This window comes from Macaca fascicularis, chromosome 9, assembly GCF_037993035.2.
Source record: "Macaca fascicularis isolate 582-1 chromosome 9, T2T-MFA8v1.1".
Taxonomy (NCBI): Eukaryota; Metazoa; Chordata; class Mammalia; order Primates; family Cercopithecidae; genus Macaca; species Macaca fascicularis.
In genome coordinates, this window is record NC_088383.1 from 13,148,408 (window position 1) to 13,171,016 (window position 22,609).

Genomic DNA, 22,609 nt, shown 5'->3' on the forward strand with positions numbered 1-22,609 from the left:
TCCACCAGACTGACCCCATACAGAACGAAGGAGTCTTCATCATTTTAACATTCCCAATGCCTAGCCCAAGCTTTGGCACAGGTGGGCATTTAGTAAGCGATATGAAACATTGTTGATGAAACTGAGGATTTTTAGAGGAGGAAGCAGTGTACTTAATGGAGGGCTGAATGGATCTATCCGAGTTTTAAAATGGCACGTGGGAGACGGATTCGACTACCTGTGTGGCTTTCGATGGCCAGCGTTACATTGAGGGAGAAGTAGGCTGCTGGCTGCAGTATAAGATGCACGCAACAGGAACGTGTACAATGACAGTGCCTTCCTCCCCTTGTTGAGAATCGGGGGTTAGACAGGTTGAGTCTTGGTGTGGCCACTAAATTTGGGCTTTTCTGGGTATTAGTTTCTTTGGCTTTTGACAGAAAAAATGGAGATTATACTATGTCTGTGGTTATAATAGCTCCTAACATTGTTTATTTTAATGTTTGTGGGTACATAGTAAGTGTATATATTCATGCAGTACATGAGATGGGTGTTTTTTGCTTTTTGGGGTTTTTTTGAGATGGAGTCTCATTCTGTCGCCCAGGCTGGGGTTCAGTGGTGCTATCTTGGCTCAGTGCAACCTCTGCCTCACAGTTTTAGGCGATTCCCCTGCCTCAGCCTCTGAAGTAGCTGGGTTTTCAGGCGTCCACCACCACAGCTGGCTAATTTTTGTATTTTTAGTAGAGACAGGGTTTCACCATGTTGGCCAGGCTGGAGTCAAACTCCTGACCTCAAGTGATCCACCTGCCTTGGCCTCCCAAAGTGGTGGGATTACAGCTGTGAGCCACTGCACCCATCCTGGGGTACATTGCATGTTTTGATACAAACAGGCTATGCCCAATTATCACATCAGGTAAAATGGGGTATCTGTTCCCCTCAAAACATTTATCCATCCTTTGTGTTACAAATGATTCAGTTATACTCTAATTATTTTAAAATGTACCATTAAATCGTTGTTGACTATAGTCACCCTATTGTGCTATCAAATACTAGACCAACTGTAGAAATGATCCTGGAAAGTACAGTCTTGCTCATAACATTGTTTTGAGGATTAAATGAGTTAATATCTCAAGGTGCCTAGGCTAACGCATAGCATTGAATAAGGCTTAATAAATGTTGATCGAATTTGAGTTAGTCTCCTGTTTCTGGATGCTTTTAGTAAAACGTTACTTTCATGTTAAATATAAGTTACGTGTGTGCATAAACTGACACCAGTAACAAAGAGATTCATTTGCCTTTTCTTCTTCCAAAGGTTTATTCATTGTACTGATGATTCTCCAGATCCATGTATAGAATATGAGGTAAGAAGCTTATTTTCCTTGATAATCGTAGATTAAGATGTGTTGAGAATTGCTGTTTATTCTTAAGTGAAATGAAACGAATGAAGTTTCTTGGATTAATTTCTTTGGGAACCTAAAGCCACTGAAATTTTACATTTATGAAATATACACATAAAAGGATATATATTATGTATAGAATATATATACTAAATATATGTATGCAGTATACACTTGCTACAGGATATATGCAGACACCTTTAACAAAACAAACACCTTTTTACGCTGCACAGCTGCACCTCATTGTTTCAGCATTTTACCATTTTTTATACTGTTCACTCACCTTACAAATAATAAGAGGATAGGCCAGGCACAGTGGCTCATGCCTGTAATCCCAGCACTTTGAGAGGCCAAGGTGGGCGCATCATCTGAGGTCAGGAGTTCGAGACCAGCCCGGCCATCATGGCGAAACCCCACGTCTCTACTAAAAATACCAAAGTTAATCTGGGCATGGTAGTGGTCGCCTGTAATCTTAGCTACTCGGGAAATTGAGGCTGAAGTATTGCTTGAACCCTAGAGGTGGAGGTTGCAGTGAGCTGAGATGGTGCCATTGCACTCCAGCCTGGGTGACAAGAGTGAAGCTCTGTCTCAAAAAAAAAAAGAGGATGGTGAAAAAACAACTTCATTAGAAATTTTGATGAGTTTAAACGTAGTAAACCTCAATTTTTATTCCAAATTTTCCTAGTTTTGAAAGTATACACACAAAACACACACGCACATACCCTGATCTGCACCAGGTTTTTAGCTACAACTAACTGCTCATCAACTGTCGTGAATGGATCCGAAACATAACTTTTTTTTTTTTTTGGAGACACAGTTTTGCTCTGTTGCCCAGGCTGGAGTGCAGTGGCACGATCTCAGCTCATTGAAACCTCCACCTCCTGGACTAAAGCAATTCTCCTGCCTCAGCCTCCTGAGTAGCTGGGATTACAGGTGTGCACCACCACCACCCAGCTAATTTTTGTATTTCTGGTAGAGACTGGGTTTCACCATGTTGACCAGGATGGTCTCGAACTCCTGACCTCAAGTGAAACGCCTGCCTCAGCCTCCCAAAATGCTGGGATTACAGGCGTGGGCCACTGCGCCCGGCCTAACTTTCTTCTAAATGCAGACTCCACGTTTCAGCTCTCATTCCTGGTCCTTCTTGCACTTGCATTGTCAAAATACAAACTTTCCAAAACTTTGACAACTCATAGTTTGTTGAAAAGAGAATGGTCATCTTTGCTCCATAATTGCATTTTTACATTTACGTGAAAAATTACATTTCATTGTTGGTCTTGTAACACCAATTCGAATTAGTGCAGTAATTTTAAAAATATATCTTTAGTGTCTGTTTGCTTCTAGCTACTTTTGTACGTATGTACACATGCTTTCAAAATTGGTCTGTCGACTCACTGTGTTGAGTAATTTTTAATGTGTTGACTGTAGATAGACTTCTCTTTTAGGATTATACCGTAGGCATGGAGCAGTTAATTTACTAGTTAAGTGACTTCTTACCAAGCCACCAATTACTAGATCTTAGAGTGCTTGTAGGTGAGATTCTTACATACAATCTGTGAGATTTTTTTTCCCTTGCTTAATAGCATAGTGTGAGCATTTTCCCAGCTTATTAAACACTTCTATAACTTTAAATAATATAGTCATAGCGATTGCTTCACACAATAAACAACTATTAAGTACCTGGCTGTGGTGCTTCTGCCAGGTACTAGATAGAGATCATTTCCTTAGCCTTTCTCTGAGGCACAGTCTTTTTTAAGAAGTCATCCCAGCACTTTGGGAGGCCGAGACGGGCGGATCACGAGGTCAGGAGATCGAGACCATCCTGGCTAACACGGTGAAACCCCGTCTCTACTAAAAAATACAAAAAACTAGCCGGGCGAGGTGGCGGGCGCCTGTAGTCCCAGCTACTCGGGAGGCTGAGGCAGGAGAATGGCGTGAACCTGGGAGGCGGAGCTTGCAGTGAGCCGAGATCCGGCCACTGCACTCCAGCCTGGGCGACAGAGCGAGACTCCGTCTCAAAAAAAAAAAAAAAAAAAGAAGTCATCATCTACCTCCAAGATTTATTTACCAGCAGTTTGCTCTCTTATTGCCATTTTGAAAGACACCATTATCATGTGTATAAGATTTAAAACTCAATTTTAAAAGTGTAGGAAAGTGATACTCTTCAAGTAATTCAAATAAAAAAAGTTGCAAGTAGAATCCTGTGTATTGTTTTCTCCTGTCTGTGTGTATTTAAAATACACACACACACACACACACACACACACACACTCTTTCTCTCTTTATATATAGTTATGTATTTGTAGGATAAATCTGGAAAGATGCACAAGAAACCTATAGCACTGGTTGCCTCTGAGGAGAAAGACAGAGGGACAGGGTGGGGGAGAGAGAGAAACTCCCTATGCCTTTCTGTGTTTTGTGAAAATCAACCAGAGTGTATGTATTACCTATACAAAATAGTATTTTGATAAACCTTATGCAAATTTTCCAGTAAATTGTGTGCTACAATTGCTTATTTATTTGTTGCTAAGTAAAACCACTGTAGCCTCTCTCTTTCTCTCTCTCTCTCTATATATATATATATATATATATATAAAGTATGTGTGTATATGCCTGTATGGGCTTTTAATAGATAGGAACTGTGTAATATTTTAGTGTCAGATCCATTTAATAATTACATTAAAAAAAATTCAGATAATAGGGCTTGACTAAGAGCTTATAATAAATGAAAAAGGAAATCAGTGCATTTAAAATTTCTAAGGCATATTTTAAACATGTTTTTTTAAATACATAAAATGTCCCACCTGAAATTTTCCTGTTTTTTTTTTTTTTTTTTTTTTTGAGACGGAGTCTCGCTCTGTCGCCGGGGCTGGAGCGCAGTGGCTGGATCTCAGCTCACTGCAAGCTCCGCCTCCCGGGTTTACGCCATTCTCCTGCCTCAGCCTCCTGTGTAGCTGGGACTACAGGCGCCCGCCACCTCGCCCGGCTAGTTTTTTGTATTTTTTTAGTAGAGACGGGGTTTCACCGTGTTCGCCAGGATGGTCTCGATCTCCTGACCTCGTGATCCGCCCGTCTCGGCCTCCCAAAGTGCTGGGATTACAGGCTTGAGCCACCGCGCCCGGCCAGTTTTCCTGATTTTTAAGATGAGAAACTTATTACTATAGTATATGAGAGTTTATATATATTAAATAATTATTAATTACAGTAATAAGACCCATTTGTGATTTGGGCCAAGGGTAGAATTGATTAACTAAAATATTGAGAAAATAGTGAGAGAGTTGTTTTGGTGATTCATTGTGACAAACCTCAACAATAATTATATCAAAGTAAGGATTACCTCTTGGTACTTAAGGTAGACAAGTTTCGAATTATTTTATTTTATTTTTGAGATAGCGTCTTGCTCTGTTGCCCAGGCTAGAGTGCAGTGATGCAGTCTCAGCTCCCTGCAGCCTCTGCTTCCTGGGTTCAAGCGATTCTCATGTCTCAGCCTCCCTAGTAGCTGGGGCTACAGGTGCCTGCCACCACGCCTGGCTAATTTTTTTGTATTTTTAGTAGAGATGGAGTTTCACCATGTTGGCCTGGCTGATCTCTAACTCCTGACCTCAGGTGATCTGCCCGCCTCAGCCTCCCAAAGTGCTGGGATTACAGGAGTGAGCCACTGCGCCAGGCTGGAATTACTTTATTATTTGATATTCCTCAAGGGGTGCAGAACATATGAATGGACATATGGCACTGTGATGAAAAGATGTAACTACATTCTTGATGGTGTGCTTGTATGTCAGAACTCTCAAAATGGCAGCTACCTGACAAGGATGCATTTTGTCATAGAATTTTAGCACAATTTTCTTGCGGTTATTAGAATAATAGATCACAACTCTATTCCCTACATCTCATGTTAAGAATTTTTTTTTTTTTTTGAGATGGAGTTTCACTCTTGTTGTCCAGGCTGGAGTGCAATGGCGTGATCTTTGCTCACTACAACCTCCGCCTCCTGGGTTCAAGTGATTCTCCTTCCTCAGCCTCCTGAGTAGCTGACAGGCATGTGCCACCATGCCCAGCCAAGAATGTTATATGATGCCTCTTTTTTAAAAACCATTTGATAACGGCAATCATTAAGATACAGTGTTGACCTAAAATTGCCTAGTAGACCTTACCATATGGTTGTGTTATATTAAATATTTTGTCCTTTGTCTACAGCTTGTTCTCCGAAAATGGTGTGAATTGATTCCTGGCGCTGAGTTTCGATGTTTTGTCAAGGAAAACAAGCTTATTGGTGAGTTTTTTTTGTTTGTTTTATCCTTGAAAGTCATCTTTAAAAGAAGACAAGCTTTTGTTGGAAGTAAATTTCCAGTAATTAGGACTGGGATGTCAATCTGTTTTCATCTCAGATGCCACCTCTAACCAGTTGGTACTGACTCTCTGGAATGCCGTGTTGACAGGAATCCCGAGCCCAGATTCACTTGCCACAGGAAACGGTGTTGTCAGATAATCATGGCTGGCTGGATTCCAGAGATAAAAGTGGTGGTTGATTTAGGAATCAGGGACTCTGTATGGAATTTTCCTAAACAGTACTTAGCAATAGTCTGCTTATTTTAAGCGTCATAAAAAGTCAAGTTTTGGAACCTTTATTTCTATTATTGGGGCACTATTTATTATTCTAGCAAGAGAAAATATGTGGACAAGTAAGTGTATTCTTCTAAGACACCCATTTTCTTTCCTCTCAGGTTACTATTTTGTTTGCTATGATTTATTTAAGTGAAATATTGAAGATAATTCGTTCTTTATTTTGTTTATGCATGTTTTCCATGAAGTAAAATTTATCTTCAACCGAGAAAAGTGTAATTTGAATGCAATCAAATCAGCAATATTGATTCATTGAATGTGATGTTGAAATGTGTTAACCCACCTGAAAGAAAGTTGGGGTGTTCGCACTTCTCATATTGCTCGATGTTCTTGGGGAAGCTGCAGTGTAGGTGCTCTAAAGAAGGGGGTCCTGTTGGCACATGATTGAGGAATAGGAAGCCCGAATTTCAGAACTTTTTTTCCTAGAGAACTTTTCCCTAGGACCGGAGCAAATTCAGGGAGTTTGTGTAATAGTCCCGTTAGTGTGTTTGGACTCATGTCAGCAAGTCACTCTGAAAAAAGGAATGTTTACTTTTCCATGGCTTGAACGAGCAGGCTGTGAAGGCCAAGTAGCACGTATGAACAAGAAACACAGACTGCTTCTAGGCAATACAGTCTGAATACGGCAGGCATCTGGTGAAGAATGCTGTTTTCCCGAGGAAAGGGGAAGAGTATACCAATTTGCAGAGGCTTCTTTGGAGGAAATCAAAGCAGCAGCAGTCGATTACGTGTGCGGGCTTAGAATTGCTGCTTTAATTTTTTACATAACAAGACTTTTTGGGACTTCGAATTCCTTCCATTTTACTAAATGAAAATAACTGTTTCCATGGGCTAGGTGCTGTGGCTCACACCTGTAATCCCAACAGTTTGAGAGGCCAAGGCTGGAGGATTGCTTAAGGTCAGGAGTTCAAGACCAGCCTGGGCAATGTACTGAGACCCCGTCTCTACAAAAAATAAAACCATGAGCCAGGCATGGTGGCACATGCCTGTAGTCCCGGCTACTCGGGAGACTGAGGTGTGAGGGTCACTTGAGCTCAGGAGGTGGAGGTTGTGATAAGCTATGATTGTGCCACTGTACTCCAGCCTGGGCAACAGAATGAGACCCTGTCTCTAAAAGAAAAAAGAAAAAAAGAAAAAAGGCCGAGTGTGGTGGCTTATACCTGTAATCCCAGCACTTTGAGAGGCCGAGGTGGGTGGATCATGAGATCAAATTCAAGGCCAGCCTGGCCAAGATGGTGAAAGACCGTCTCTGCTAAAAATACCAAAAAAAAAATTAGCCAGGCGCGGTGGCAGGTGTCTGTAATCCCAACTACTCGGGAGCTGAGGCAGGAGAATCGCTTGAACTTGGGCAGCAGAGGTTGCAGTGAGCCGAGATCATGCCACTGCACTCCAGCCTGGGCGATAGAGTGAGACTGTCTCAAAAAAAAAAAAACAGTAAATTCTTCCAGAAGTAAGAAGACACGGCAGTGTAGTACTTCAGGATTCCCCTGTTCATATGAATCCTTACAGCTGGGTCGTGTGTAATGCAGTACCCATCCGGGTGATCTTCTAATCTACTTTAATGGTTCTTTCCACAAAATGTTTAAATCACGTATTGATGTTTTTGAAAAGAATATTGTATAATAACAGAATGTAAAATATTTTCTTGTCAGGTATTTCTCAAAGAGACTACACACAATACTATGATCATATTTCTAAACAAAAGGAAGAAATTTGCAGATGTATACAAGACTTTTTCAAGAAACACATACAGTACAAATTCTTAGATGAAGACTGTGAGTATTTTTTTATTGATCCAGTAAAATGAAATGAAATATACAGTGTTGCTGGACCTTATTTACTATGGTGTATATCCTAATAACTAGATTTGAAATACTGTATTTTAAGTATTTTACTATATTATTATTTGTTATTTTTGATAGTTTGTATGTTAATTTCTTCTTCTTATTATTATTTTTTTTATCTGGAGACATTCTCACTCTGTCACCCAGGCTGGAGTGCAGTGGTACGATCTTGGCTTACGCAGCCTGCATCTCTTGGGTTCAGGTGATTCTCCTGCTTCAGTCTCCCAAGTAGCTGGGGCTACAGGTGCACATCACCACACCCGACTAATTTTTTGTGTGTTTAGTAGAGATGGAATTTTGCCATGTTTGCCAGGCTGGTCTTGAGCTCCTGGCCTCAAGTGATCCGCCTACTTCAGCCTCCCAGTGTGCTGGGATTACAGGTGTGAGCCACCGCACCAGCCATGTTAATTTCATCTTACTTAACTAAAATCTATTTTTACTGCGAAGTCAGTTCCCCCTCTTATTTTAGATGTTTGATTGTATATTTCAAACGGGCTGTCTACAGAGAACAAAGTCCCATCTACCTTTCCAGCTTCTCTGAATGATCAAAGACAGCACCAGTTACAAAGTAAACATTTGTGGGTTGTTTTTAGGAATTGAAAGTATATTGTGTGAGAGTTTTCATACATCTGAAAATTATATCTGCTATGATTGACATTTTCTCTACTTGCCAAGACTGGGCTCTGTGGCAGATTTGATTTAAAATAAGATGAATCATGCTTCAGGCCTCATTCGATTTTCTGCTTTCTATTATAAGCTTTGCTCATTGCATTCTCCCGGATCAGTGATTGATGCCCCTTTCACCAGTACTTTGCTCAGTGACTCCTCCCGTCATTCCCATAGAACCGGTCTATGATGGGGAACCGGTTGAGATGATGTTGGTGTTTGGTTTGAATTTTTAAATATAGGGGATTATGGTTGGGGAACAGAGATCAGTAAAGCAAAGTTATATAAATAAAACATGGCAGGATGCCTTTTTATGTTTGAAGTTTTGAGATTTAGAAGCATTAAGTCCTCAGGGTCACTTATATTCTGTTGTCTTTGATTAAAACATACTTTAATTTTCAAAAGGAGATTTACATCATGAAATATTAGTTCATTAATAACGGACTTTTTTTCTCCTTTACAGTTGTGTTCGATATATACAGAGACAGTAGGGTAAGTAAAAACTCTGTCTGATATGCTTTAAAATAAGAGCTGGTTTTATAAGCAGGCAGAGCATGCCTTTGCTATGTGTATGAAGGATCTACTGCTCAAAAAATATTTTGTCTGGGTGCAGCAGCTCACGCCTGTATTCCCAGCACTTTGGGAGGCTGAGGCAGGGACATCATTTGAGCTCAGGAGTTTGAGACTAGCCTGGGCAACATAGTGAGACCTCATCTCTACTAAAAATAAAAAAAAATCAGCCCAGGCCAGGCACAGTGGCTCACCCCTGTAACCCCAGCACTCTGGGAGGCTGAGGCAGGAGGATCACTTGAGGTCACAAGTTCGAGATCAGCCTGGCCAACATGGTGAAACCCCATCTTTACTAAAAATACAAAAAAATGAGCCAGGCATGGTGGTGGGTGCCTATAATCCCAGCTACTCAGGAGGCAGAGGTTGCAGTGAGCCGAGATTGCGCCATTGCGCTCCAGCCTGGGCAACAGAGCGAGACTCTGCCTCAAAAGAGAAAAAAAAAATATCCAGGCCTGGTGGTGTGTGCCTGTAGTCCCAGTTATGCAAGAGGCTGAGCTGGGAGGATCCCTTGAGCCCAGGAATTCACGGCTGCAGTGAGCCTTTGTTGCGCCACTGCTCTCCAGCCTGGGTGGCAGAGTGAGACCCCATCCCCTCCTCAAATTTTTTTTTTCCCTCACACCAACTAAGGTGTTTGAAATTCACCATGGTCAAAAATCTCCCCTTAAAATATACCTAACATTAGGGGACTTAATACCTGAAATCATTGTGTACCATGATTTAGGGATTCTTTATCGAGCCGGTCGGTAGATGGGCACCTTCCATCCTACTTCTCATTTGTGTCCGAGGTCAGGGCCTGCTTAAAATAGTTCAGTTTGCACACTTAAATGCGGCCAGGAGTTGGCCACTTGATATTTATATAATTATTTTGGCTGGGTGCGGTGGCTCAGGCCTGTAATCCCAGCACTTTGGGAGGCCAAGGCAGGCAGATCACCTGAGATGGGGAGTTCGAAACCCGCCTGACCAATATAGAAAAACCCCGTCTCTACTAAAAATACAAAATTAGCCAGGCATGGTGGCGCATGCCTGTAATCCTAGCTACACGGGAAGCTGAGGCAGGAGAATCGCTTGAACCGGGAGGTGGAGGTTGCAGTGAGTCAAGATCGCGCCATTGCACTGCAGCCTGGGCAACAAGAGCAAAACGCTGTCTCAAAAAATAATAATAATTATTATTATTATTATTTTAAAAGTGACTCAGAGTTTGAGTTAGTTTTATTTTTAGACAGAAGAGGATTAGTTTATTTTTTTATTTATTTTTTTTTTTTTTTTGAGACGGAGTCTCGCTCTGTAGCCCAGGCTGGAGTGCAGTGGCCGGATCTCAGCTCACTGCAAGCTCCGCCTCCCGGGTTCACGCCATTCTCCGGCCTCAGCCTCCCGAGTAGCTGGGACTACAGGCGCTGCCACCTCGCCCGGCTATTTTTTGTATTTCTTAGTAGAGACGGGGTTTCACCGTGTTAGCCAGGATGGTCTCGATCTCCTGACCTCGTGATCCGCCCATCTCGGCCTCCCAAAGTGCTGGGATTACAGGCTTGAGCCACCGCGCCCGGCTGGATTAGTTTATTTTTTAAATCTTGAAAGTGATGAAAACTTCTGTAAGGAAAAAGTTAAAGTGACTTATTAGTAAACTTACGTACTGCTGACTTAATGAAGAATTACTAGAGCAGAGATTTCACTGCCCAAGACATGTCATCTTTATTAAGAAGTTTAAGTCACTAAATGCTGTTTGGTGCTGAGTGCTCTTTGACATTGTGAAGAAGCTAGCAGATGCGTTTTCCCGTGTGTCACAACACACGAGCAGAATATTTCTCACTCCCCCTCCGTGCTTAGATCAGCCTCATTGTAAGTGAGACAGTCATTTGATCTGAATCACCTTTGGACATCTTTAAATCATCTTTGGACAAAAAGATATGGCCCATATGGTCATGTCCCGGAATAACTGTTAACTGTTCATTTAACGCTTACGTCAGAAGACATCACTCTATTTTCACCTCATTGTCTTCAAAGATGATGGTGTCAAGAGTTACTAGAAAGAGGGGCTTTAGGCCATTGTGGTGGCTCACGCCTGTATTTTCAGCACTTTGGGAAGCTGAGGTGGGAGGATGGCTTGAGCCCAGGAGTTCGAGATGAGCTGGGCTGAACATAGTGAGACCTCATCTCTACGTAAAAATGAGCCAGGTGTGGTGGTTTGTGCCTCTAGCCCCAGCTCCTCCCGGGAGCTGAGTTGGGAGGATCGCTTGAGACTGGGAGGTTGAGGCTGCAGTGAGCCATGATCATAACTGTCATGCCTATCAGTGTACACCAGGTTGTGTCTGGTCTTCTGCAGACTGCCATGGTGAATAATCCCGTACGTGTGTCATTTCCCACGCTGCAGGTGAATCTACAGGGTGAATTCCTAGAAGCGGGATTGCTGGCTCAAAAGTGAAATGAATTTTAACGTTGACAGATACTGCAGTTTACCCTCCCTAGAGGTTACATCTGACCAGATCCCCCCGGGAATGCATCAGAGTACTTGCAGGCTTCCTCTGAGCTTGCCATTACAATATAGGGTCACACTCTTCAGGGTTTTGGGGTTTCATAGAGAAATGATGTTTCAGTATACTTTCTATTTCTATTTTTCTTAGTAAATGAGGATGAAGTTTATCTTTTCGTATATTTAAGGGTTGTTTCTATGAACCATTGCTTCGTGTCTTTTTCACTTTTTTCTATTATTTTCCTCAAAATAGAGGCACTGTTTAGGTATTACAGAGGCCTTTGTCATTAATCTTTTCCTGTAAACAAGATCACCTATATTATTTGCCTCTTTTCTGGCTTTTGAATTTTAGCCATCATTTAAAAAAATACTTCCCCATGGTTTTTGTCTAGTTCTTTTGTAATTTCTTGTTCTCCATTTCAATATTGGGTCTGTTTGGTGTTCGTTCCTTTGCGTGTTTGGTATGTGGTATGGATCACCCTTAGTCTTTTTGTCTGCACCAATATTTTTATATTTATATTAGACTGTCCTTCAGATTGATGATGATTTCCCAAGTTCTTAGGGCGTTAATCCCTGTTGCGTTTGCAGACTCTCGTTCGGGCTGGTTGTTTCTTTTTTGTTTTGAAAATCAGTTTATTTTACTTTGAGTTCGTCTTCAGTGAGCTTGTCCTTTTTTTAATGAGAATCCCAAAGATCCTAAATTTTGGATTTTTCATTTGCTTCTACCATGTTCCCCAAAACTTATTCAGAGGACAATGTCATTGTCTCCTGCCCCTCCGTTAGAACTGTCTCCTCACACCCCTTTCCTGAGGCTGTGGCCTTCTGGAGTTGGCGTCTGAGTTCTGATTCCCTTCCCGTGGCCAGCCTGCTAGAAGACCCTCCCACAGGTTCCCACGGCACTAGAGTTGATTCGTTTAGTTCTGTTCTTCGGGTTCTTGTTTCTGGCCCCTGGGGATTTCCTGGTCTTTCTCATAATCTCATTTACACTTTTAAAGGGCGTGTCATAGCATGTGTTTCATCCTGTTTGGAATAGCAGGCCTTGAGAGTTACCATAGCTGGCTGTGTTTCTGGAGCCCTCACATATCTCACACTCCAGCCAAAATAACCTGTTCCCACAATGGGCGGTCGTGGCGTGGCCTCTGCACATGAGAGCCGCCGTTCTTGTTAAGTAGTCCGCTTTTCCTGCCAACACCACCTTCCTCCCAGAGCATCGCTGTTATCCCTCAGGTGCCCAGGTCCTTTGGGAAGCGTTTCCAGCCTTCCCTCGCACATGTAGGCACACTCTCCTTTGTGCCTCTCCACTCTCACAGTTCCCTGTTCTTGCTTCTCTCGAAGCAAAATACCCTGCACATTGCCATTGTTGGATGGTTTTTGGTTCTGTTTTGGGGAGGAGATGTGTGTTCTGCTCAAGCCTGAGCTCTTGGAAGGAATCGATTCTGTGTTACGATCTTCATACCCTAGTGCCTAACACAGTGTCTGGTCCCTACAGCTTGATAGGGATAGGGGGACAGTCAGTTGGTAAAAGGACAGTTAGTCCCACTGCTCTTTGCTTATTGGATTGCCTCAAAGCAAAATTAACTTCTCAGGCTGTTTTTGCTTGGGATGTCATGTGAAAACATGTTATGGCTGGGCGTGGTGGCTCACGCCTGTAATCCCAGCACTTTATGAGGCTGAGGCAGGCAGATCACCTGAGGTCAGGAGCTCAAGACCAGCCTGGCCAACATGGTGAAACCCCATCTCTACTAAAAATACAGAAATTAGTCAGGCACAGTGGCAGGTGCCTGTAATCCCAGCTACTTGGGAGGCTGAGGCAGGAGGATCACTTGAGCCCAGGAGGAGGAGGTTGCAATGAGCTGAGATCACGCGACTGTACTCACAAAAACAGGGCAAGACTCTGTCTCAAAAAAAAAGTTATGGCTGGGCACGGTGGCTCACACCTGTAATCCCAGCACTTTGGGACGCTGAGGTGGGCAGATCACAAGGTCAGGAGATCGAGACCATCCTGGCTAACACGGTTAAACCCCGTCTGTATTTTTTAAAAATGCAAAAAATTAGCCGGGTGTGGCGGCGGGTGCCTGTAGTCCCAGCTACTTGGGAGGCTGAGGCAGGAGAATGGCGTGAACCCGGGAGGCGGAGCTTGCAGTGAGCCGAGATCACGCCACTGCACTCCAGCCTGGGCAACTGAGCAAGATTCCGTCTCAAAAAAAAAAAAAGTTATAAAATCTTGATCCTGATCCTCCTACTTTATTAAAGCCTGATTATAGCTGGTTTTTTTTTTACTTCCTCATTTTTTTGTACTAGAGGATAGCTTGTGAGCTACAGAGTATACTGCCAATTAAAGTGGTGGTTTGTTTTCATTTAAAAATGTGTTTTGGGCCGGGCACGGTGGCTCAAGCCTGTAATCCCAGCACTTTGGGAGGCCGAGACGGGTGGATCACGAGGTCAGGAGATCGAGACCATCCTGGCTAACACAGTGAAACCCCGTCTCTACTAAAAAATACAAAAAACTAGCCGGGCGAGGTGGCAGGCGCCTGTAGTCCCAGCTACTCGGGAGGCTGAGGCAGGAGAATGGCGTAAACCCGGGAGGCGGAGCTTGCAGTGAGCTGAGATCCGGCCACTGCACTCCAGCCTGGGGGGCAGAGCGAGACTCCGTCTCAAAAAAAAAAAAAAAAAAAAATGTGTTTTGGGCCGGGTGCAGTGGCTAATGCCTGTAATCTCGGCACTTTAGGAGGCCAAGGTGGGCGGATCACCTGAGTTTAAGAATTGGAGACCAGCCTGACCAACATGGTGACACCCAGTCTCAACCAAAAATAGAAAATTAGCTGGGCATGGTGGCGCATGCCTGTAGTCCCAGCTCCTTGGGAGGTGGAGGCAGGAGAATTGCATGAACCCAGGAAGGGGAAGTTGTGGTGAGGTGAGATCACACCATTGCACTCCTGCCTGGGCCACAAGAGTGAAACTGTGTCTCAGAAAAAAAAAGGAAAAAATGTGTTTTGGTTTTTTGCATTGTGGCATATTCCTATATTAAAGATGTGATAGTTTAAAAAAAATAATGAGTTCGTTTTACTGATTATAAAAAGCCAAGTAGGGGCTGGGCACAGTGGGTCACACCTGTAATCCCAACACTTTGGGAGACGAAGCCAGGCCGATCATGAGGTCAGGAGATGGAGACCATCCTGACTAACACTGTGAAACCTCATCTCTACTAAAAATACAAAAAATTAGCCAGGTGTGGTGGTGGACGCCTGTAGTCCCAGCTACTCGGGAGGCTGAGGCAGGAGAATCACTTGAACCTGGGAGGCGGAGGTTGCAGTGAGCAGAGATCACGCCACTGCACTCCAGCCTGGGTGACAGAGCGAGACTCTGTCTCAAAATAAATAAATAAATAAATAAATAAATAAATAAATAAGTCAAGTAGAAAGGGTTTGGAAGTTAGAAAATATCCATTTTGTTATCATGACATATATTGAAGACATCTTAGCAGTATTCGCCAAAATGAAGTTGACATCATTACGAAGAAGTTGTTTGATGGCTGATACTGTTTCACATAGTTCCAGGAATGAAGAAGTGGGTGCTAAACGGAGATGAGGAAACAACTCAAGCAGTGAGAGAGATTTGCAGGGCATCTCCTGGGGCTCGTAGAAAACGAGGAACTTACCCAACTGGGTGTGCTGAAAGCATCCTGCGACAGGCTTATGCCACTTACTAGAGGTTCTGGAATTTGAAGCAAGTCCTAATAAGATGTTTCATCTTTCTTAACATTTTGCTCTCGCTCAGCTGAGAAGCAGCACCAGATATTAGGCATGCTGGCTCAGCGGTCTTGGTGCTTGGAATTTCATGCACACACACGCTCAGGACCTGGCGGCAACACATTTATAGAAAAAGAACATTCATTGTTAACCAAACGGCGCAAATGTATGAATGTTTCAGTGGGAAAAGGTTTATCTTTGCTCCATCCACTTCGTGTCAATAGGTGTTCGTGATCAGACGCCGTGGCCGTCATTCCTGGCGGTGTGGCCCATGCGCCTCTGCTCTCTGCGTGTCAGTACTGGCTGTTTTCTGCTCACAGGCCAACCTCCCCTTCATATGCTGTCAAGCTCTATTCTACAGACTTACTACATTCACATAGAAAGAAAACAGCATCTTCAGGCTGGGCAGGGTGGCTCACAGGGAGGCCAAGGCGGGAGGACATTTGAGGTTAGGAGTTTGAGACCAGACCATCGCCAACATGGTAAGACCCTATCTCTAGTAAAAATACAAAAATTAACCAAGCATAGTGGTGCATGCCTGTAATCCCAGCTACTCGGGAGCTGAGGCAGGAGAATCACTTGAACCTAGGAGGCGGAGGTTGCAGTGAGCCAAGATCACACCACTGTACTCCAGCCTGGGCAACAGAGTGAGATTCTCAAAAAAAAAAAAAAAAAAGAAAGGAAGCAGCATCTTCATACTTGCATATGGTAAAAAAAAAAAAAAAATCCATTCTTGGCAGCAGACCTTCCTGAGTCAGAAGCGCTGCTCTCTGGAGCCGCAGGCACTGCCTGGCTCTGTCTGGCTGCCCCTGAACGGAGCACTGAAGGCTCCGGGAAGGCGCTTTAGTCAGACACAGACCCTAAGCCTTTGGGTGACTGTTCCCTTTCCTGCTGGAATTTTTTTTTTTTGGGAGACACAGTCTTGCTTTGTCACCCAGGGTAGATGGAGCGTGTGTTGTGATCACGGTTCACAGCAGCCTTGACCTCCTGAGCTCAAGTGATCCTCCTACCTCAGCCCCCTGCGTAGCTGGGACTACAGGCGTGTGCCACCACATTCAGCGAATTTTTTTTTTTTTTGAGACAGAGTCTCACTCTGTTGCCCAGGCTGGAGTTCAGTGGTGCAATCTCGGCTCACTGCAAGCTCCACCTCCCGGGTTCACGCCATTCTCCTGCCTCAGCCTCCCGAGTAGCTGGGACTACAGGCGCCCGCCACCACGCCAGACTAATTTTTTGTATTTTTAGTAGAGACAGGGTTTAACCGTGTTAGCCAGGATGGTCTCAATCTCCTGACCTCGTGATCCACCCGTCTCGGCCTCCCAAAGTGCTGGGATTACAGGCGTGAGCCACCGCACCCAGCCTCAGCTAATTTTTATATATTTTTCTGTAGAGATGGGGTTTCACCATGTTGCCCAGGCTGGTCTTGAACTCCTAAGCTCAAGTGATCTGTCCGCCTCAGGCTCCCAAAGTGCTGGGATTATAGGTGTGAGCCACTGTGCCCGGCCCTGCTAGAATCTTTGACTTAAAATTCCATGTGGCTTGAGGCTGGAGTTGGAACGTATCTCTTAGGCAGAGCTTTTCTGGGTCCCTTCTCTCTAAATTCACAGGGGGCCCTCCCTTTAGATCTCTGTCTACTCTATTCAGACAGGCGGCCCTTTCTCAGATGGGACCTAGAGGGATGATCTTTTGAAATAAGTGAGATTTTTAAGATTACAATAATATGAAGAATATCTTTCTGGCCAGGTGACGTGGCTCATGTCTATAATCCCAGCACTTTGGGAGGCTGAGGTGAGAGGATCGCTTGAACCCAAGAGTTCAAGACCAGCCTGGGCAACATGGCGAGACCCTGTCCTCTAAGAAAACACAAAAATTAGCTGCATGTGGTGGCGCATGCCTGTAGTCCCAGGTACTCAGGAGGCTGAGGCAAGAGGATCCTTTGAGCCCAGGAGGTCGAGGCTGCAGTGAGCTGTGATCACACCACTGCGCTGCAGCCTGGGCAACAGCATGAGAGCCTGTCTCAGAATAAAAACTCGTTTCTTTCTCAGAAGACAGAGTACAGACTGCGTTTGTTTTTGTTTTTTCTCTCTCTGTGCTACAGGGGAAGGTGTGGCTCATTGATTTTAATCCATTTGGCGAAGTCACAGATTCACTGCTGTTCACCTGGGAAGAACTGATATCTGAGAACAACTTAAACGGCGATTTTAGTGAAGTAGATGCTCAAGAGCAGGTAAGACTTTTTTTTTTTTTTTTTGAGACGGAGTCTCGCTCTGTCACACAGGCTGGAGTGCAGTGGCCGGATCTCAGCTCACTGCAAGCTCCGCCTCCCGGGTTTACGCCATTCTCCTGCCTCAGCCTCCCGAGTAGCTGGGACTACAGGCGCCTGCCACCTCGCCCGGCTAAGTTTTTGTATTTTTAGTAGAGACGGGGTTTCACTGTGTTACCCAGGATGGTCTCGATCTCCTGACCTCGTGATCCGCCCGTCTCGGCCTCCCAAAGTGCTAGGATTACAGGCTTGAGCCACCGCGCCCGGCCTAGACATTTTTAAGATAGATACAACATAAACCTTTTCAGTCTACTGACTGACCGCTTGTTCTGCAGACGCACAGGTAGGCAGAATGGCCAGGACCCTTGGGAAGCGCAGAGTGTAACACAGCTTTCCTGGTAGCTAACTTCCCCGTGGTGGTGGTCAAAGAGGCGGGTACCACTTAACTTTATTACAGAAGTCAGGATCATCTGATCCATTTTTTCAGTTCCTTTTCTGAGCTGCTTCTGTCACACCCAACCTGGAGGAATCTTGGTCCCAGATCTGCTCATGCATCTGTTCCTTGTGACCTCAGTGCCAGCTGCTGAGGCTGACGGAGAAGTTACATATGTGCAGACCAGCGGGTTCCTGTCAGCTTTCTCCTCCATTTCCACGGTGACTGGTTCACGCCTTGATGCTTCTCAGTCTCCCATCAGTCCTTCCTTCCTCTCAGTGGATGATTTAACATCCTCTTTCCAGGAAAAGGGAACCCACTGATGAGAGAATTCCCTCAGTTGATTTCTCATCACACCTACAAGCTCGTCCATCCCTTCCTGAGTCTGATCTCCCACTCAGGACACTGTGTCCTCCTCTCTCTCCAGCTGCCCTCTGCTCTTTTTCCAATTCTTCCTCTCCACCAACTCTGTCCGTCCAGATTTAGTCATGTTCAGATACCTCCCATCCGAAAAAAGCAAAACATTGTTCAACCCGGTTTCTTCACCCAGCCACTCTCTCCTTTCCTGTCAGCTTCACAGCCAAACTTTAATCTTTAAACAACTTTGTAGTGCTGTTTTCTGCCCATAAAAGTAACATGCTCATTCTTAAAGAAAATTTTAAAATCACCTATGACTCTACCACCTTGAGAACCAGTGTTTATATTTTGCTATATAATGTGCATTTAAACACATATATAGACCTTTGTAAATAAATGAGATCATACTATATACACAATTACATGTCCTGAGATTTTCACAGTGTTCTCTTGTGAGCATTTTATATCTTTTAAAAAATAGTTTTGGGCCAGACGTAGTGGCTCACACCTATAATTCCAGTACTTTGGGAGGCCGAGACTGGTGGATCACCTGAGGTCGGGAGTTCGAGACCAGCCTGGCCAACATGGTGAAACTCCGTCTCTACTAAAAATACAAAAAATTAGCCGGGCCTGGTGGCGGGTGCCTGTAATCCCAGCTACTTGGGAGGCTGAGGCAGGAGAGTTACTTGAACCTGGAAGGTAGAGGTTGCAGCAGTGAGCCGAGATCACACCATTGCACTCCAGCCTGGGTGACAGAGCGAGACTCCATCTCAAAAAAAAAAAAAAAAAAAAAACCGGCCGGGTGCAGTGGCTCACACCTGTAATCCCAGCCCTTTGGGAGGCCGAGGCAGGTGGATCACCTGAGGTTGTGAGTTCGAGACCATCCTGACCAACATGGAAAAACCCGTCTCTACTAAAAAGTAGCTGGGCGTGGTGGCGCATGCCTGTAATCCCAGCTACTCGGGAGGCTGAGGCAGGAGAAACGCTTGAGCCCAGGAGGCACAGGTTGTGGTGAGCCAAGATCACTCCATTGCACTCCAGCCTGGGCAACAAGAGTGAAACTTCGTCTAAAAAAAAAAAATTAGTTTTGGCAGCTAGGCTTGGTGGTTCATGCCTGTAATCCTAGCACTTTGGGAGGCTGAGGCAGGCAGATCACCTGAGGTCAGGAGTTTGAGACCAGCCTGGCCAACATAGTGAAATCCCCATCTCTACTAAAAATACAAAAATTGGCCGGACGTGGTGACGCATGCCTGTAGTCCCAGCTGCTCAGGAAGCTAGAGTGGGAGAATCGCTTAAACCCGGGAGGCAGAGGTTGCAGTGAGCAACAGAGACCTGGGTAACAGAGATCGTGCCCCAGCACTGCACTCCAGCCTGAGAGCAGAGCGAGACTTTGCCTCAAAAAAAAAAGAGAAAAAGAAAATAGTTTGGGCTGGGTGCAGCAGCCCACCGAGCCTGTAATCTTAACACTTTGGGAGGCCAAGGCAGGAGGATTGCTTCAGCTCAGGAGATCAAGACCAGCCTGGGCAACATACTGAGACCTTGTCTGTACTAAAATTTTAAAAACTCAGCTAGGCGTGGTGGCGCATGTCTATAGTCTCAGCTACTTGGGAGGCTGAAGTGCGAGGTTCACCTGAGCCCAGGAGGTCGAGGCTGCGGTGAGCCACTGTACTCCAGCTGGAATTACAGACGTGAGCCACCGTGCCCAGCTCATTTTAACTTTAGAATCTTCCTTTCTCCTTACCAGGTACAGAAGAAAACATGGAGTTGAAATTGTTCTGCTAGGTTCTTTTTTAGTTCAGAGAATAGACCTAAAAATAAATGACTGACGTTCTTTCTCCTTTTTCTTCTTTGTACAGGATTCCCCAGCCTTCCGTTGCACCAACAGTGAAGTGACAGTCCAGCCCAGCCCCTATTTGAGTTACCGGCTGCCCAAGGACTTTGTAGACCTGTCTACAGGGGAGGACGCTCACAAGCTAATAGACTTCCTTAAGCTGGTAAAGTCTATGTGCATTTAGTATGCTGGCCGTCTTTTCAAATAGACCTTCAAATTGGCTTTTATATAATATTTCACTGGAATCCTGTATCACCTAGACTTTGATGCTTATGAATGGAGCCGAGTTAGTGAGTTAGGTCATTTTCTAATTAAATATAAAATAGGAGCTGAAGGCATAATTTATTGATTAGAGTGACAGAAAATGTTTTTATGCTGTATATGCCTTTTGAACATTTTTCAAAATACTTGTAACTGTGAAGAAAGTGTGTATATTGTTAGAGGGCTGCACGGAGAGCAAGTCTCTGCTCTGGTGGTGATTTTACTCAAGAGGGAATGTGAATATTTATACTTCTGTGTGGATTTCTGTGTAGGAGTTTCTGTATGTATGGAAGAAAGAGAAGAAAATACTCAAGTACCTGAGGATAATTTGCTCAGAAGTCAAAGTGATAAACTAGTTTAATGAATTAAAGCATGGTTTTCCATGACAATTTTTAATCACATCTTTGCCAAGACCTCTAGAAAATTACACCTGCTGAGCAGATATCCCAAGGAGCATGTGCTATTTTAATGTCCCCTTGGTTTTCTTTGGCAGAAGAGAAATCAGCAAGAGGACGACTGATGAGCGTGCTGGAGCTGAAGAAGAGGAGGCCCCGCCCCGCCGCTAGGGAGCTGCTCATCAGCCGCAGCTTCCTGCCAACCCTGATGCGGGCGGGCCAGGCAGTGTGGACATCAGCCGCTTTTTATATTCATGTACATCACCTGGGGAAAAAAACAGAGGGACTTTGCTACTTGTAAAAATAACATAATAAATAGATCTTAAGCATAGGAAATCATACTGTTCTGATAATAAAATGCTTTCTATGAAATACGTTGCTTTTCTACCCGGTTGCTTTATTTATTTATTTTTATTTTTATTTTTTGAGACAGTCTTGCTGTGTCGCCCAGGATGGAGTGCACTGGTTCAATCTCAGCTCACTGCAACCTCTACCTCCTGATTCAAGCGATTCTGCTGCCTCAGCCTCCCGAGTAGCTGGGATTACAGGTGCACACCACCACACCCAGCTGATTTTTGTATTTTTAGTAGAGGCAGGGCTTCACTGTGTTGGCCAGGCTGGTCTGGAACTCCTGATCCTCAAGTGATCTGCCCACCTCAGCCTCCCAAAGTGGTGGGATTATAGGTGTGAGCCACCACGCCCAGCCTGTTTTATTTAGGGACAGAGTCTTGCTCTGTTGCCCAGGCTGGAGTGCAGTGGCACAATCACAGCTCACTGCAGCCTCAATCTCCTGGACTCAGGCAATCCTGCCTCAGCCCCCTGAGTAACTGGGACTACTGGTGCACACCACCACGCCCAGCTGATTTTTATTTTTTTTTTGTAGAGATGGGGTTTTGCCATGTGGCCTTTTTAAAAGGCCACCATGTTGAAGTGATGATATCAATTGTGCCTGATTTACCGAGGCTTTATGATGTGCCAGACATTCTACTAAGAGCTCTTTCTGTATTTGTTGACATCACCAATCAATTTGAAGGATACAGACATGACAGTTTCCCAGGGTAACTGCCCGACGTGGTATCCAGTGGTAATCTTCGTCCTTAGTACTTTATCTTTGTATTCAGTGCGTCAGATGCCCTTTCTGTTTTCTTTTTTTTAAGTAGTAGAGATGGGGTTTCCCTGTGTTGCCCAGACTGATCTCAAACTCCTGGCCTTAAGTGATCCTCCTGCCTCAGCCTTCCAAACTGCTGGGATTATAGGTGTTGTTTAATGTACAGGTGCTTCAAAAATACTCTTGTTTTTTAAAACTGCTTATAGGTGCCTACCCACCTATGATGGATTTAGTATCAAGGATTGATTTTAAGTTTAGCTCTGGAAGCTGGCTTTGTCAAGATGGCATTTTACCAAGCCAAAGAAAATGTAAATACATTTGATACCAATTGAAAACATTCAGACTAGGCTGGGTGCAGTGGCTCACGCCTGTAATCCCAGCACTTTGGGAGCCTGAAGTGGGCGGATCACCTAAGGTCAGGAGTTCAAGACCAGCCTGACCAATATGGTGAAATGCCGTCTCTACTAAAAATACAAAAATTAGCCGGGCATGGGGGTGGGTGCCTGTAGTCCCAGCTACTTGGGAGGCTGAGGCAGGAGAATCGCTTGAACCTGGGAGGCGGAGGTTGCAGTGAGCTGAGACCGCACCACTGCATTCCAGCCTGGGTGAGAGAGCGAGCCTCTATCCTCCACCAAAAAAGAAAATATATTCAGACTATATAAAAGACCCAGC

At 44.4% G+C, this 22,609-nt stretch overlaps 1 protein-coding gene across 5 annotated transcripts in view; it reads left to right on the top strand.

The window, feature by feature from the left end:
* The window catches only part of CDC123 (cell division cycle 123), a 55,043-nt gene extending 33,842 nt beyond the window's left edge, over positions 1-21,201 (top strand). For 4 of the 5 annotated variants that reach the window (XM_045399546.2, XM_005564623.4, XM_065520276.1 and 1 more), the window contains 7 exons: positions 1,289-1,337; positions 5,571-5,646; positions 7,649-7,771; positions 8,970-8,998; positions 17,388-17,516; positions 20,199-20,336; positions 20,928-21,201. In XM_045399546.2, coding sequence (XP_045255481.1) covers positions 1,289-1,337; positions 5,571-5,646; positions 7,649-7,771; positions 8,970-8,998; positions 17,388-17,516; positions 20,199-20,336; positions 20,928-20,954 — 571 coding nt within the window. In that variant the 3' untranslated portion in view covers positions 20,955-21,201. The remainder of the gene's footprint in view (positions 1-1,288; positions 1,338-5,570; positions 5,647-7,648; positions 7,772-8,969; positions 8,999-17,387; positions 17,517-20,198; positions 20,337-20,927) is intronic. The other variant, XM_074001019.1, reaches the window with a different exon arrangement.
* Positions 21,202-22,609: the final 1,408 nt, after the last annotated feature.